A 13,979-nucleotide genomic window follows, 5' to 3' on the forward strand; every position below is an offset into this window, starting at 1 on the left:
GGAGGAGTGAATGTCACTTTAATCCTGGAACAAGAACTAATACATTAAATGAAAGAATGTGCTATGGTATTGTGAAATATAACAAAAATGAAGAGTACTTACTGTAAGAATGTAGTGAGTGAAAATAATGTAATGATAAAAACCCAGCTACCAACATTTTATACTCTGTCACAAGTGCATTTTAAATAGAGAAAAAAGCCTAACAGGATAAGAAATGAAGACAATTATGAAATCATGGAATTCTTAGAAGTCATCCAGCACAAGAAGTCCAAATCCTAACTTTTGTGGAAGAATCAAGATATAGCCATGCTGAACGGTCATCCAGAAAATAAATGTAAACACTGTTTTAATGCTGCAATATGGTTGTGTGTTGGAACCAGACTCTTCTGAACAGAAGCTTGTAGAGGGAAATGGAAAAAGATTCAAACAAGTTGTGGTCAGAATCAAACTCAAAAAAATAAAATCAAACATTAAGTGTATACATGGTGACACATTTCTGATGTATTGTTTCTTTCTTTGGATTTTGAATTACACAAAGTGTGAGGTTAAATACCCGTCACCCTTCATTATCACTATTTTATTCTTATTTCCGAAAGCCATAAATCAGTCAATGGCTTTCGTAGCTTTAATTCAGGGCAACCTCAGTGCAAATTAATATATTTTTGTACGACTAATGTGTACAAAGTATGTCGAATCAGTGCAATTCATGTATTTTATGGGCTGTGACATTGGAGGCTACAAACTCTTTATAATATCTTTCTAATATGGTCCGTGACAAATACTGAGACATATAAGGTAGGCTGATTGGTTTTAAGTGATTATGCTGTGCTGAAAATGTATTTATCTATCAGCAGCAGTTTCAGCTGCAGACTGCTTCTTTGTTCCCGCTTACATGTTAACTTATTCTGGACAGGATATGAAAAATATGCATCAGTCAAAAGTATTCAGCAAATAGCTCTATAGACTTATGTTGTTCACTGTCCATCCAACAATGGGTAAAACACTGTTAAATTAAGTGTTTGTCAGCTGTGTAATCTTACATTATTATGCCTACTTATACACTTGAAAAGTAAAAACAAAGCCACAACATCAAAAATATGCCGTTGTCTAAATACCTTAGGAGTTCACTCTCAGACACTCACAAGTAAAATGATTGATGATTTCAGGAATAAATGATCCACGTGTTAGTGATGCTGGCTAAAAAGATATTTCACTATGTTGCAACAAAAAATGATTTCAAAACTACAATGGTGTTCTGTTGGAGCAGGCGCTGGAATCACATCTCACGCCCTACAAACTCAAGTCCAATATAAAGAAAGGAGGCTCTAACATCAGTCAAGCTTTTATCTGTGGTCTTAACATTGGTCACCTATGACTCACCTAACACTCTGTATGTATTCACCTACTCAAGTAAACACAGCCTTTGTATGCTGAAGATTCTTTTCCATCTCTTCCAGAGGAAAAAACAAGAATAAAAAAACAGTATACAATAGAAATAGAAGGCGCCATGGTAAAAAGGCAATTGCAAACTTGGATTAACTGCATCATGAGTTCTGTGGTCACACCTCAGTGCCTCAGTGAGTTAGATTAGACTAACTGCTGCCTTTCTTTGCCGTTGTTCTCTTCTCTATAGCCTGTCAGCGAACTAACCAGGGGAAACGTGTCAGCCTTCTGACTGTCCTTATGTTCGCATGTGCAAAAGGTTAGAGGAACGAGCAAAGCTACCCCTGAATGGGGTTGCCAATCCAGGCAGCTGGTAAACAGCATAGGCAAACCTTTCACACTTTCTTCACTGGCTGGGCTTTTGTTGTTGGTCCTTCTCCCCAGTGTTTACTGATCCTAGAAGAGGGAAGAGGGCTTAGGTTAGTATGTTTTGTGTCTTTCTTGGATAGACTTTTTGATAAACTTCATTAAATAATCTCTACTATGAATATACTGTATATTAAAGTGACATGTACTCACCTGAGCCACCTGTTGATTTTGTGTCTGGTTGTTGAGGAATGTTCGGCTGAGCTTGTTGCTGCTGCCTAAGAAGTCAACAGAGAATTTATCTAAAAACTCATGCATTCATTTTCAGTTCACTCAAAGTGGTAATTTCAGGGCTGGGTACTGTAATGTCTAAAGAACATTATGATATAAAATATGATATAAAAATTGTTTGAAATATTGTGTTATCAGGCATGCAGGTACACCTACCGATCAAAATAGGCTTGTCTTCTCTTCCGTAGTTCTTCAGCTGTGAGCGTCTCATTCTGACCTTCTTTTTGTCCTCCTGCAGCACTCCCTGCTACCTGGGTCCCTGATTTCACATTTCCCATTTCAGACTCTGAGGACTTATTGCTCATCACTGCGCCTATAATATTATAAATAACAACAACAACCCAATATTAAGTACGAGATTTTAAATAAGGTAAGTTATAAGGTAAAAGTTATAAAGTATATGTTTAAAACAGTGTTATTATTGTGAACTTAGACAATTTGTGAAAATAAGACTGAAAACGTATTGACTCACTGATATAGGCAATGCCTTTTAATGCTTTGAGAAACTTTAAAACCTTTGGATGACTCCTGCTTTACCTTGCATGCTGAGCTGTATGGCCCTGCGAAGATCAGCTTCTTCATCTTCCACATCTATGTCCTGTCTGCTGAGAGCCAGCGCTCTCTTCAGCTCATCATCGTCATCCACGACCTCATCCTCTACACCAAAGGCCATCTCGGTTTGGGCCAGAGCTGCTGACCTGCTGCTCACAGTACAAGGCTTAATCAGTTTCCACAGGCAAATCAAAAGTGTATAGTGAGTGACATGAAACATAAACTAAGATACTTCTTTCTGAGTAATTTATGGCTTCTCTATATTGTTGTGTCTACTACAATATGGTAGTACATACCCTGCACTTGTCTGGGCATCCTCCTCTCCAATAAGCCTTGGCCGCTGCTGCTGCTGCACTCTCATGAAACCAAGGATCTGCTCTGCTTCACACTCAGGCAGGTTACCTCGGATCACAAATATGGAATACCCTGCACAGAAGATAACTTTTATAATTTGAATTTCAACATATAAACATATTATGGATAAAAGTTAATTTTACCACACCTTCTTGTTGTAACTGTGCAAGGAAAAGTGCTAGATAGGTGTCTGAAATCAGCTCTGGTCCAGTCAACAATGAATTCAGGTTAAACCACTGCAATGAAAACAAAACAGAGTTTTAGCTCAAGTAAAGCTGTATTACAAATGTGTATAATGACAATAAGTGCCTTATACCTGTTGTCCAAGTTTGCGTATAGTAAACCAGTGCTCCTTGTAGTTGCAAATGAAAGCTTTCTCATTTCTGAAACATGAGAGTAGGGATAGTGGTCACCATAAACTTAACTAGTAAAGTATTAGTGTAGTGAATACAGATTAAGACATCAAGAAACTTTACATTGGATTAATCATGAGGCTCTGGTACTCCCGGCTGTTGAAGAGGATTAGCTCCAAGCCCCACACTCTCAGAGCATTGCTAATTACCTAGTTAAAGTAGATGACAGGAAAGGAAATATTAGGATATTACTGACTTGTAACGGTTATTGATCCGTTATTAAGGAATAATAAAAAAGGAGATCTCTTAAGCTCACTTGTATTGAAAAGAACCCGCTGTCGTCCATGTTCCCAGATGGTTGCTAGAAACAAAGTCACAGACGATGAAGTTAGAAAACTGTTTGCATGTCATAAATAATTATAATATAAATAAATGGGCTTCTATCTTCTGTGTCTCCTCACCTGTAAGAAGGTCCTATACTCCTCACTGGCCATACCTCCCTCAGCCATCCTCATCCTCTCCTCTTCATCGAGCTGATGAGCGATGGAAGACAAATCCACAGGAGTGAAATACTCACCCTGCAGGAGGTTGTTGAGACAGTGTTGGGCGCAAAGTGAGCCCTCTTGCTACAAATAAAAAGGGTAGTTGTTGTTAAGACACCGGCACAAATGACACAGGATGATGAAATTGTTAGCTTTATGTATATGGGATAAGATAAGATGTCTTTCAGGGTTATGCCTAGTCAGGCACGGTATTGGTTGAAGATGCAGTCACATCTCCCTTACTGAAAACGCTCTACCATATCTCCATTACAGTTTATAGTTAGTTGATGATTTGCTGCTGCTGCTGTGCATCTGTGTCTCTCCATCTCTATCACAGGTTCCACTGCTACTGTAATCATTTTATCATTCATTGTAATGCATTGTCATTTTATCAGTCATTGTAATTGTACAATATGTTTGTGTTGATTTGTCCTGTACACGTGACATCTATTGCACGTCTGTCCATCCTGGGAGAGGGATCCCTCCTCTGTGGCTCTTCCTGAGGTTTCTTCCACTTTTTCCTTGTTAAAATGTTTTTTTTTTGGGCAAGTTTTTCCTCACTCGACCCGAGGGTGTCACTCCCTGTACAGATTGTAAAGCCCTCAGAGGCAAATGTAGTTTGTGACTTTGGGCTATACAAATAAAATCTGATTTTTGATTTGATTTGATTTGATAAGAGTGTATGGATTTGGTCTGTATCCACGGTAACAGTCACACACAAGTAAAGCTACACACAGCTATCTTACGTACCAGCAGCATTAATACTACTTTATAAGACCAGATAGCTGTGCTAAGCCAGTCCGTTAACTAACTTGATTAAAAACAACACACTTGCGCCTCTCACAAAGCTTTCTGTGTTTACATTTCAAGCTGAAAACTAACTTTTTTTTTAATAATCTCTGACTACCAGGTGCAATTAGCATTTTAGCTGTGTGGACAACAATACTGCCAAACACCAGCACTAATGTCTGCACATCGGCCGGGTAGCGCCGGGAAACAAACCGCCGCCACGAGTCCCGGAGCTTATGAGACAAACACGACGACTTATTTGTAGCTAAATGGTTTAATTTGAAGGTTTAAACTTACTTTCTCATGAAATATGGAATCCATATTCAGCTTTCTGTCAAACATTCAACTCTGACCTCTAGCCCCGCTGCATTCATCGACACAGAAAGCAGCGACGATTTCTGAGCAGCGCCCCCTGATGGACGCACGGAGCAGGTACACCACCACACACACAGAGACGCTGCTATCTGAAGTGTGTTTAGGAAAGTTGGATTTGTTTAAAAATTGAAGATATACAGCCAGTTATATGATATTATCTTTTATTTTAATCATCCAACCTTGTCTTGTTTCTGACATCATAAATGTTATTATACTCTTGGGTAAACACCATATCCATTGTGCAAAATGGAGAAACTCTAAACCTTCTTATTCTTGTTTTATTAATGAATTCAATATATTTTTTTCATCAATTAAAAAGCTAAACAACAAGTATGCCAAAACAAAAAATGAGCCTAAATATTTCTCGTCTCCTACTTTTCTAACTCATAGTTAAATTTAAATAACCTTTTGCTGCTCTGTTTATGTCGAACTTGTATGCCTGTATTTTATTTATTTGCCTCTATTTTTTAATTTGTTCTTGTGTTTTTGTTTAATGATTACCCTAATTGTTTGTTTGCACTGAACACTGTACTATTTTTATTTGTCTATTGCTGATATTATTGTCTTTTTTGAGAGTTTATATTCGATTTTGGTATTTTGCTTAATAAAAAAAAAGACTTTTATAGTTTTTTTTTTTTTTTTGCCCAGCAATTTAACAATATTTAACAAACAGACACTCAAACTATATTTGTCAAATCATGTTTAAATTACATACATGCTACCACCACCAGAGGCGAACACAATTTCTGTTTACAAAATGCTCATTTCAAACAGAGACATATTAATAACGAGAACAAATAAAAAACACGTTTAGTTGTTCAAAGTGTCCCGTTTGATTCACAAAGCATGAGTGCTTAACTACATATAAATCCTCCTGATTATTCTAATTACGGCCTAATAGCGTCGCAAAAGGATTTGGACTACAGGCGGAACGGTCGCCTCCTTTATGGCAAGCGGAATATGGCGGAGGGCGAGAAAACGGTAGACGGACTGGAGCTGAATAAGGTATGAGTTTTAAACAGGTAATATATCTGACAGCGGGTATAATAACTTAGGGACTAGACGCGTAAGTGTACCGTGTTGGTTGGTTTGTGTGATATAGTCTGACTGCGCAGTTAAAGTGTCTCCTCACCGGGCTAGCTTCGTAGTTAGCTCCTCTGCTAAGCGTTAGCTGTGCATGCTACACTGTTTATCGTCCGTGTTGTTGGTTAATGATTCAGGACGTTTAATAGAGGACAACACAGGAGATAATGAGCCAGTGTGCTCTGTAGTCTGTTAATCTCCATCCTGTGGTGTTTTTGGTGGATCTCCTTTTTTTTTCTTTTTTGTGATTTTTTTTTTCTCCAAAAAAAAAAACGCCTGAACATGAGTTTATAATAATTCTTTGATCAGTAATTATCCTGCACTGTCCCCGCATCAAACACACATGTGATGTGTTGTGTAAAGTTATAAAACATGTGAAAGTGAAACTGGTCTACATGGATATGATTTCTTTTTTAGGTTGAGATATTTACAGTTTGACACTCGAGTGCAACAAACAAAACACAGAAATGACACGTGATCTTGTAAACCTTACAACTATAAAATATGAAAAGGATGTTTGATTTCTACTGTATCTCAAGCCTCCATGTCATAGCGTTATAACTGTAAGAAAATAAAAAAAGCACATCATTATTGTTTGCAACAACCACTTAGATTGACTGTTTAATACAGATGCATAAATCCAACTTCATGCACAAGTGAGTACTGTAAAGATGCATGAAACTACTACATGTTTTGTGTCTTCTTTATGTGAGCCCTAACATACCAAAGCATCTTTTAGTTATACCTGGTATTTACCAGATGTTCATCTGCACTAAACAATCAAAACTCTAGAAATATTGCATTAATTCTGTTTTATTTATTCATTTCAAACATTTCAAACTCATTTCAAACCAGAGTCAGTTAAAATCCATTTCTCATTTACAGTAATTCACTCTTGAGCACAGTGCTATGGTGTCAACTTCATTACCATCATCTTTGCCCCTGAAACATTGTGGGGGGAAAAAAACCCAAACAGATTTCTAAAAAAATCCAAGATACACTTAATTCAGGGTGTTCAAAGAAGAAAATACTTCCAAGGTCTACTTGTTCTACCTCTAAAATAGTCACTTCATGTGTCATGTAGGCCTCAAAACACAGAATTACTATAGATCACTGATAAACATATTTTTAACGAGTTGTGCTCTGCCATATACTGCAAAATGTAATGATGTGATGTTACCAATATTAGTAATTCTTAGTACATAGACTAGATATCTGGCTGGTCTGCCACCAAAAACAATCCTCCTTCAGTCCTCTATGATGCTTATTGTCTGGCTGTCAGCCAACACAGAAAGTGTCGCAGTCCTTTAATAAAGAAATCAGGAACATTCCGCAATAACTTTACTAGACTGACTGAGAACAGTGGCTTATGTGTGATTAACGGTTATTAGGTGGAGACCGATGTGCGTCATCGCAAAAGAAGTTATGCTCTTGTCTTTTGCCCTGCAGGAATGGCTGGAGGCTGCAGACAGCAGGGCGGAGCTGCTCTGCTACCTGAAGGAGCAGGTGCCACAGATCTTTTGCCTGGAGACGGAGTCCTGCCCTCAGAATCAAGAGGAGCTCATTCAGAGCCGGCTTCTCCACCCTCTGGAGTGTTTCCTGTTCGGAGAGGATCCTCAGGAGGGACTGGAGAAGCTCAAGCAGGGATGCAGCTCCTCCCAGCTCTGTGGACGTGTCTTCAAAGAGGGAGAGACTGTCTACTCCTGCAGGTTTGAATAGAACCTCTGATCCTCTGTAATAAATAAGTCATAACAGTGAGAATAATTGTAGTTATGATAAAATATGGAATATTTATTTGCCGTTATTAGTAATGAACATTTAGACATGAAATGGAGGTATCAAAAAGTGTCGATTCAAGTGGAATCTGGGGTAACTGGATGGGATATAATGGACAGGAATAAACATACATGAAGGCTACTTAACACCATTAGGTACTTTTGGAGGGAATAGTTTGCCCTAAATAGGTTTTAGTTCTTGTGATCTGACACGACAACCCCGCGGTATTTAGGCTAAGCGTTAAAAATGAATAGTTAACGAGTTGACGCTCGGATTTCATTGTGAGGTAGAGTGTGAGTGGATCTAAATGATGTGAAGTACCGATACACTCAAACTTTGGTAGTTTAATGAAGAGTATATACCATAAGATGAGAAATATTTCTTGACAAAAAATGTAGGATACATTAGTAACAAGTCACTTTAACATAACAAAGATGAGTCATTTTAAAATGACACAATCAAAGGTTTGAGTTTTATAAAAATCTGTGAGTGCATGTTGCCTTAAAATGCATATATTTTTTAAAATTGGCACAATAAGACACCAAAATTGTATATATGTAATATATAATGTGTGTTCGCTGTTGTCTGCTACAAATCCTGTAATGAATTTGATGCGCTCATCAAATTGACACTCTGGATGTTCACATTGAAGTAAATATGTTTGGTTGATGCAGTTCAGTTTGTACAGTAATGCAAGTGGCACAGTGATGCAACTTTTGTTGACTTTTTGCTCGATGAAGTTACAAATGCTCTTCAACTTCTTTTTTTTTTTGCAGGGATTGCGCAATAGATCCCACTTGTGTCCTGTGCATGGACTGCTTCCAGGATAGCGTGCACAAAAGTCATCGTTACAAGGTTAGTCTCAGTATAAATGTTTACATTTTTAATGAAATCCAAAACATGTTTTATTGAGTGCGTTAATCAACCACAGTCTGCTTGTTCTAAGATATGGGTCACACATATTGAAACAAACACAACATAATTATTATAGATCTACTAAGATTTATGCTTGTGTACTTTAGTATAGGACTGGTATTTGGCCTTTAATGTTGGAACCCCAGTGCTTCATAATAATGATGTGTTCCCACAGTTAAAGCACTTGTATAACTTAATTGCGGTTGTGTCTATCCATTACTCAGCCCTCAGTGACATACAGTATGTGCTGTTTTTTTTTTTCCCCCTCAGATGCACGCGTCATCAGGCGGGGGATTCTGTGATTGTGGGGACGTAGAAGCCTGGAAGATCGGCCCCTGTTGCTCCAAACACGACCCAGGGGCAGCCACTGCCATGGTAACGGTGAGTTACATAATCGAGCGGAAAAAGGGACGTGGGAGGGGCGCACTTGTCCCATTCTGTGTCAGTGAACCCCAGAATGCTTATTTTCCCATCTTAGTCCTGGTTGCTGCTCTCTTGGCTGTGGCTTTAGCTCCGGAAACGAGAAAGAAAAGCACTTTGTTGACCTGCACCAACTGAGAAAATTTATAACTAGGTGAAGCGATTAGGAGAGTGATTTGAGAGCGTGAAGGCCGGTGGGAAACAGATGTCAGTGAGAATGGTGGAGATCAGCGTTTTTACAATGATCAAATCCTGCTGAACTGTGCAGAGATTCAGTTTACAGCTTCTCCAGCTACTCCTTCCACCAAACTGCTGCTGGGACACATTTTGGTGATCGGCTGTTACTGTTTAGCAGTTGTTTGCTTTGCTGATTACAGTGTTTGGGCTTTTCTCTGATAAAATCATGCTGTGCTTTGTGCAGACGTACAGCTTGACAGCTCTGTGCCTGTTTCCGTAAACAGCAGGTGCTTCTGTTCTTCTGTTAACAAAGGCATCAACTAGCAGCAGCCTGCTTTGTGTTTTCTACACCAGATCTGAACCTGCACCTATAACAAGCTGTGACGTATCACAAATGGCGGCCTTTAAAACGTTTCCACACTGGCCATGCTGTTTCAGAACCCTGGTTGTTTAGATTGTGGTAGATTCCAGTGCTTGTTCTCACACAGTAGTGTGACGTAGTGGCTGGTTTAAATACACACTCACTGTAAGTTTTGTTTGGTTTGTGTGTCAAATGTCAGACATTTGTATGAAATACTTAGCTGCAACGTGGAATGTTTGCCCTCAGGGAATTTGATATTAAATTTACCAGGCCAGCTGCCTGTTTATCTCCTTTAAAGCAAAATATTTATACCACTTCCTTGTCATATTGTGGAGTCAATGTTGGAAACACAGGAAATAGGGAATTAGTAAAGGTTATTCCAACAAACCATGTCTGTATCAAATTAACATGAGTTGCAAAGATGAATATCTGTATTGAACATGTTTTTTTTTCTGCTTTGAAGTTACAATATTATAAAAATATATATTTCTTATATAACTTGAAGTTCACTGTTGTGGTCACCAACAAATTACATTGTTATTTGTCATACAATGTGTGAGAAATGTCTCTGATATGTCCAAGACAGGGTTTCATGTACTTCTGGAGGTAGAGAGATGTTAGTTAGTAGTGTACTCAAAAATGTGAGTTCTGTGTGATTCTCTCATTTATGCAGGATGAGTGTTCTTTGGAGCCTGAGTTATATGAGCGTGCTGAGAAACTGTTCCAGGTACTGCTGCACTACGTCACAGAGTTCTTGGTGTGGGAGGAGAACTTGGAGCTATCGGCTGAACTGCAGCCCCGGTACGTCCTGTCTGATTACATGCAAATGAATAAATCCACATGCAAATCACTCAACTTAACTTTGAGCGTGTCTTTGTCCATCCTTGCAGGACAAAAGATGATGCATACTACTGTGTGCTGTACAATGATGAGCACCACTCGTACGACCATGTGATTTACACCCTGCAGCGCTCGGTCAACTGTAATGAAGCTGAAGCACAGACACACACAGCACTTATTGATAAAGAGGTATTCTTTTGTTTTATTTGACATTTATTTTATTTATTTAACGACACTGTCATGTAGGGTTATCAAAAATATTGATACTTGTTCGACACCACGTTTAAAATGTTATGATCAAGGAGAAAGTTATTTAAAAAAAACATCAGAACAACATGATCTGTGAACAGTGTCCATCTCAGTTTCCTCCTGTGCAGTTTACTGACAAGCACACAGCTCTACTTCTGAGACACAGAGAGCAGTGTTATCTGATATTGCATCGAAGACACGAGCACTGTGTTTATTTTACAAGCACGTACCAGGTAAAGCAACAGTGAACACACCTGGTTGGTGCTGATGTCGGTTTTGATCAGCTCCAAAATATGAGTTGCGCGTTCTATAAAAATACAAAAGAGAGAAACAGAAAGCGGTGGAGTTTGGCAAGCAGGTGTGTACTGTGAATGGTGTAGGTGTGTGGGGAAAAGAGAAGGAAAAGCACGGTGAGCAGATAAAAGTAGTTTGTGGGTAAACGCTCAAATAAGAAGGGGAGAATTGAAATGGTGATATAAAAAATGACCTACTGGATGTCATATGGTCATGTATTCAAATCAAATATGAAACTTACCCCAGTTACATACTGTGGGAAACTGAAATTGGTCCCCAGTGTGTTCTCTGATCTTTTCTGCACCAGCGCTGTGTGTAGGATGTTCATTTAAAAACAGAAAAGATATTTTCTTTCCTGTGGTATCGAAAGAAGTATAGAGTTTGTTTTTTTTAATTACTAGCTTATTAAGGTTTAAAATTCTGAATTAAAATGTTCCTGTGATGTCACATTTTGTGTCCACTGCATGCCATTATGAAATTATTGTTACAACAATTTTATTATTGTTAACTGTTAATCGTTAAGAGCTTTATAGTTCCAATTGCTTCAAAAGAGCCCAGAATATCATCAAGGATATGTTTTATCCCTTTATCTCTCTTTTTTTAAAGCTGCTTTTAAAGTTCTATTTACTTGTACTTCCTGCACTGAAGGCGACACTTAATGACCATAATGACAATAAAGATATTCTATATTCTATTCTGTTCTGTTTGGGTCTGACAGGGTCGACGGGCAGTAAAGAAGGGAACGCTTCGTTCCTGCCAGCAAGCAAAGGAGCTCATCAAGGTGAACAGCAGCTATTCTGAGACACTAAAGATGAGTTTAGATTTAGAAAGATGTTTAGCCTTGAACCTGAAATTAGTTTTTTCCATTTTTCATTTTTAAGTGAACTCTGTCTTTGTCACTGCTGTGTTGCAGTCCAACTCCGAGCACATTTCCATGCAGGCGCTACGCGTGGAGATCCTTCACGCAACGGTAATGGCTCATCAAACTTTCGCTCTGCGCCTTGGCTCCTGGTTCCAAAAGATCATCAGTTATTCAGGTGCTGGTGTCATTTTCACCACAGTGTTACCACACACTTTCCTTATTGATTGCTCACCATAAACATGTACTTTTTTTTTTTTTTAGAAAACCTATATACACCTTAGTGTTCAGTTGTCCAAGTACAGTTGCATGAATCTGTGTTTGTCTTGCGCAGTGGGCTTCAGACAGGCTTTCTGTCAGGTGGCGCTAGAGAGCAACACAGACAGAGACCGGCCTTGCCTCATCAGCAGACTCATGCTGCACGATGCTCGGATGTTCAAAGGCAAGTAACGCTTGATTTTCACACACAGAATACGTTTAATTTAATTTTCGATTACATATATGCCACTAACATTAATTCTTTTTTGTTATTTCCACCAGGAGCTCGGAAGATAGTACATGAACTGATTTTCTGTAGCATGCTGATGGAGACAGAGTTCAAAAGGCTTTTTGCAATTGAATTTACAAAGGTAAAAAAAAGGGATTTTTATTTAAGCTATTTTTGCAATTCCTTTACTTTCTTAAATTAATATAACTCAATCTTTTCAGCACTTTAAGCAGCTGCAGAAGGACTTCATAAATGATGACCATGAGAGGAGTATATCCATCACTGCTCTGTCTGTTCAGATATTCACTGTACCCACATTGGTAAGTGTTGTTTGTTGTTAAGACATCAATGTAGATATATCATAGTGGTACAAGCATTTAGTAATTGTGTTTCTTTAAGAAGACCAGACTAGATATATCTGTGCATCCATCTCTGTCCTCACGTTCCCGTTCCTCCTCTAGGCCAGACAGCTGATCGAACAGGTCAATGTCATAAAAGTGATAGTTGAGACAGTCATGGAATTGCTGTGTGAACATCTGGATGTCAACCATCGCTTCTACTTCCTTGGCTACAACTCAGACAAGTTCACACGGATCCAGGTCATCTTCCATGATCTCAGGTCAGTAAACAGAAAGTCATTTTAACCAAATCCTTGTTTCCCAACTTTGATGATGCAACTTGTGTCTCTCTCAGATATATTCTGATCAGTAAACCATCAGTCTGGACTGAAGAGCTGCGGACACAGTTCATGGAGGGGTTCAAAGTGTTTCTTGGGCTTCTCAAATGCATGCAGGTAATGATTATCTCTACCCTGAGTCATTCTTTGATAATGTGTAATGGCTGGCCTATTACATCAAGTTACAGTAATTGGCCTTCTTTCACTTTTTTATCAGGGCATGGAGGAGGTGAAGCGCCAGTTTGGTAAACACATCGCAGTGGAGCCAGAATGGGAAGCTGGCTTTACTCTTCAGATCCAGCTCCGCCACATTCTTGCTATGTTTCAGGACTGGTGTTCCTCTGATGTGAGATCTTTAGCAATTTATCTATTAAAAAATAAGAGCTGTCCCAGAGAGATGAGAGGTGTGAATTGCTGTAATCAATTATTGCCTCTTTGCCTCCTCAGGATGAGATCTTGCTGCTTGCATATAAAGAGTGCCACAAAGTCCTGATGCAGTGCAATAACCAGCCCTTCCATAGGGAACCCGCCGACTACTACATGTGCAAGCACATCCTCCATGTTCGTCCGTACAAAGTGTCTCAGCAGCCTGTCAGCATACATCTGCCCATCTCCAGACTACTGGCTGGTAGGAGAAGTAATATTTGCAACTCTCAGTAATTTATTGTATTTCTTTCTGTCAGCTGTGAATTTAATCTGTACATTGTGATTCCTAGGCCTGTACGTACTTCTGTGCAGAACAGGGGCAATTGCACGTCTGGATAATCCTGTAAGTGACATAAAGAAACCAAAAACATTGATTTAAATGTATAGTGGTGTCAGTGAGTCAGCAAACAA

General features: G+C 38.9%; 2 protein-coding genes across 3 annotated transcripts in view; one reads left to right on the top strand and one right to left on the bottom strand.

The window, feature by feature from the left end:
- Positions 1–6,240, bottom strand: atxn3 (ataxin 3). 2 transcript variants are annotated; one of them, XM_010733915.3, is made up of 11 exons: positions 6,138–6,240; positions 3,761–3,925; positions 3,616–3,660; positions 3,423–3,508; positions 3,263–3,329; positions 3,095–3,182; positions 2,889–3,018; positions 2,578–2,741; positions 2,197–2,353; positions 1,963–2,027; positions 1–1,839 (listed from the first exon to the last, which is right to left on the bottom strand). In XM_010733915.3, exons 2-11 carry the CDS (start codon positions 3,812–3,814, stop codon positions 1,790–1,792), a joined length of 906 nt encoding a protein of 301 aa, XP_010732217.1. In that variant the 5' UTR covers positions 3,815–3,925; positions 6,138–6,240; the 3' UTR covers positions 1–1,789. The 2 variants fall into 2 exon arrangements, with proteins under 2 accessions (XP_010732217.1, XP_010732216.1); XM_010733914.3 differs by lacking the exon at positions 6,138–6,240 and adding an exon at positions 4,928–5,059.
- Positions 5,765–13,979, top strand: part of ubr1 (ubiquitin protein ligase E3 component n-recognin 1) — a 17,240-nt gene continuing 9,025 nt past the window's right edge. Inside the window, exons 1-16 of the mRNA XM_027274918.1 lie at positions 5,765–6,010; positions 7,538–7,797; positions 8,641–8,719; positions 9,050–9,160; positions 10,411–10,538; positions 10,628–10,766; positions 11,839–11,901; positions 12,034–12,157; positions 12,314–12,421; positions 12,520–12,608; positions 12,688–12,786; positions 12,928–13,085; positions 13,160–13,259; positions 13,360–13,488; positions 13,590–13,770; positions 13,859–13,911. Of these exons, the coding sequence (XP_027130719.1) occupies positions 5,966–6,010; positions 7,538–7,797; positions 8,641–8,719; positions 9,050–9,160; positions 10,411–10,538; positions 10,628–10,766; positions 11,839–11,901; positions 12,034–12,157; positions 12,314–12,421; positions 12,520–12,608; positions 12,688–12,786; positions 12,928–13,085; positions 13,160–13,259; positions 13,360–13,488; positions 13,590–13,770; positions 13,859–13,911 (1,866 nt within the window). The 5' untranslated portion in view covers positions 5,765–5,965. The remainder of the gene's footprint in view (positions 6,011–7,537; positions 7,798–8,640; positions 8,720–9,049; positions 9,161–10,410; positions 10,539–10,627; positions 10,767–11,838; positions 11,902–12,033; positions 12,158–12,313; positions 12,422–12,519; positions 12,609–12,687; positions 12,787–12,927; positions 13,086–13,159; positions 13,260–13,359; positions 13,489–13,589; positions 13,771–13,858; positions 13,912–13,979) is intronic.

Source organism: Larimichthys crocea, chromosome XXIV, assembly GCF_000972845.2.
Source record: "Larimichthys crocea isolate SSNF chromosome XXIV, L_crocea_2.0, whole genome shotgun sequence".
Classification (NCBI taxonomy): Eukaryota; Metazoa; Chordata; class Actinopteri; family Sciaenidae; genus Larimichthys; species Larimichthys crocea.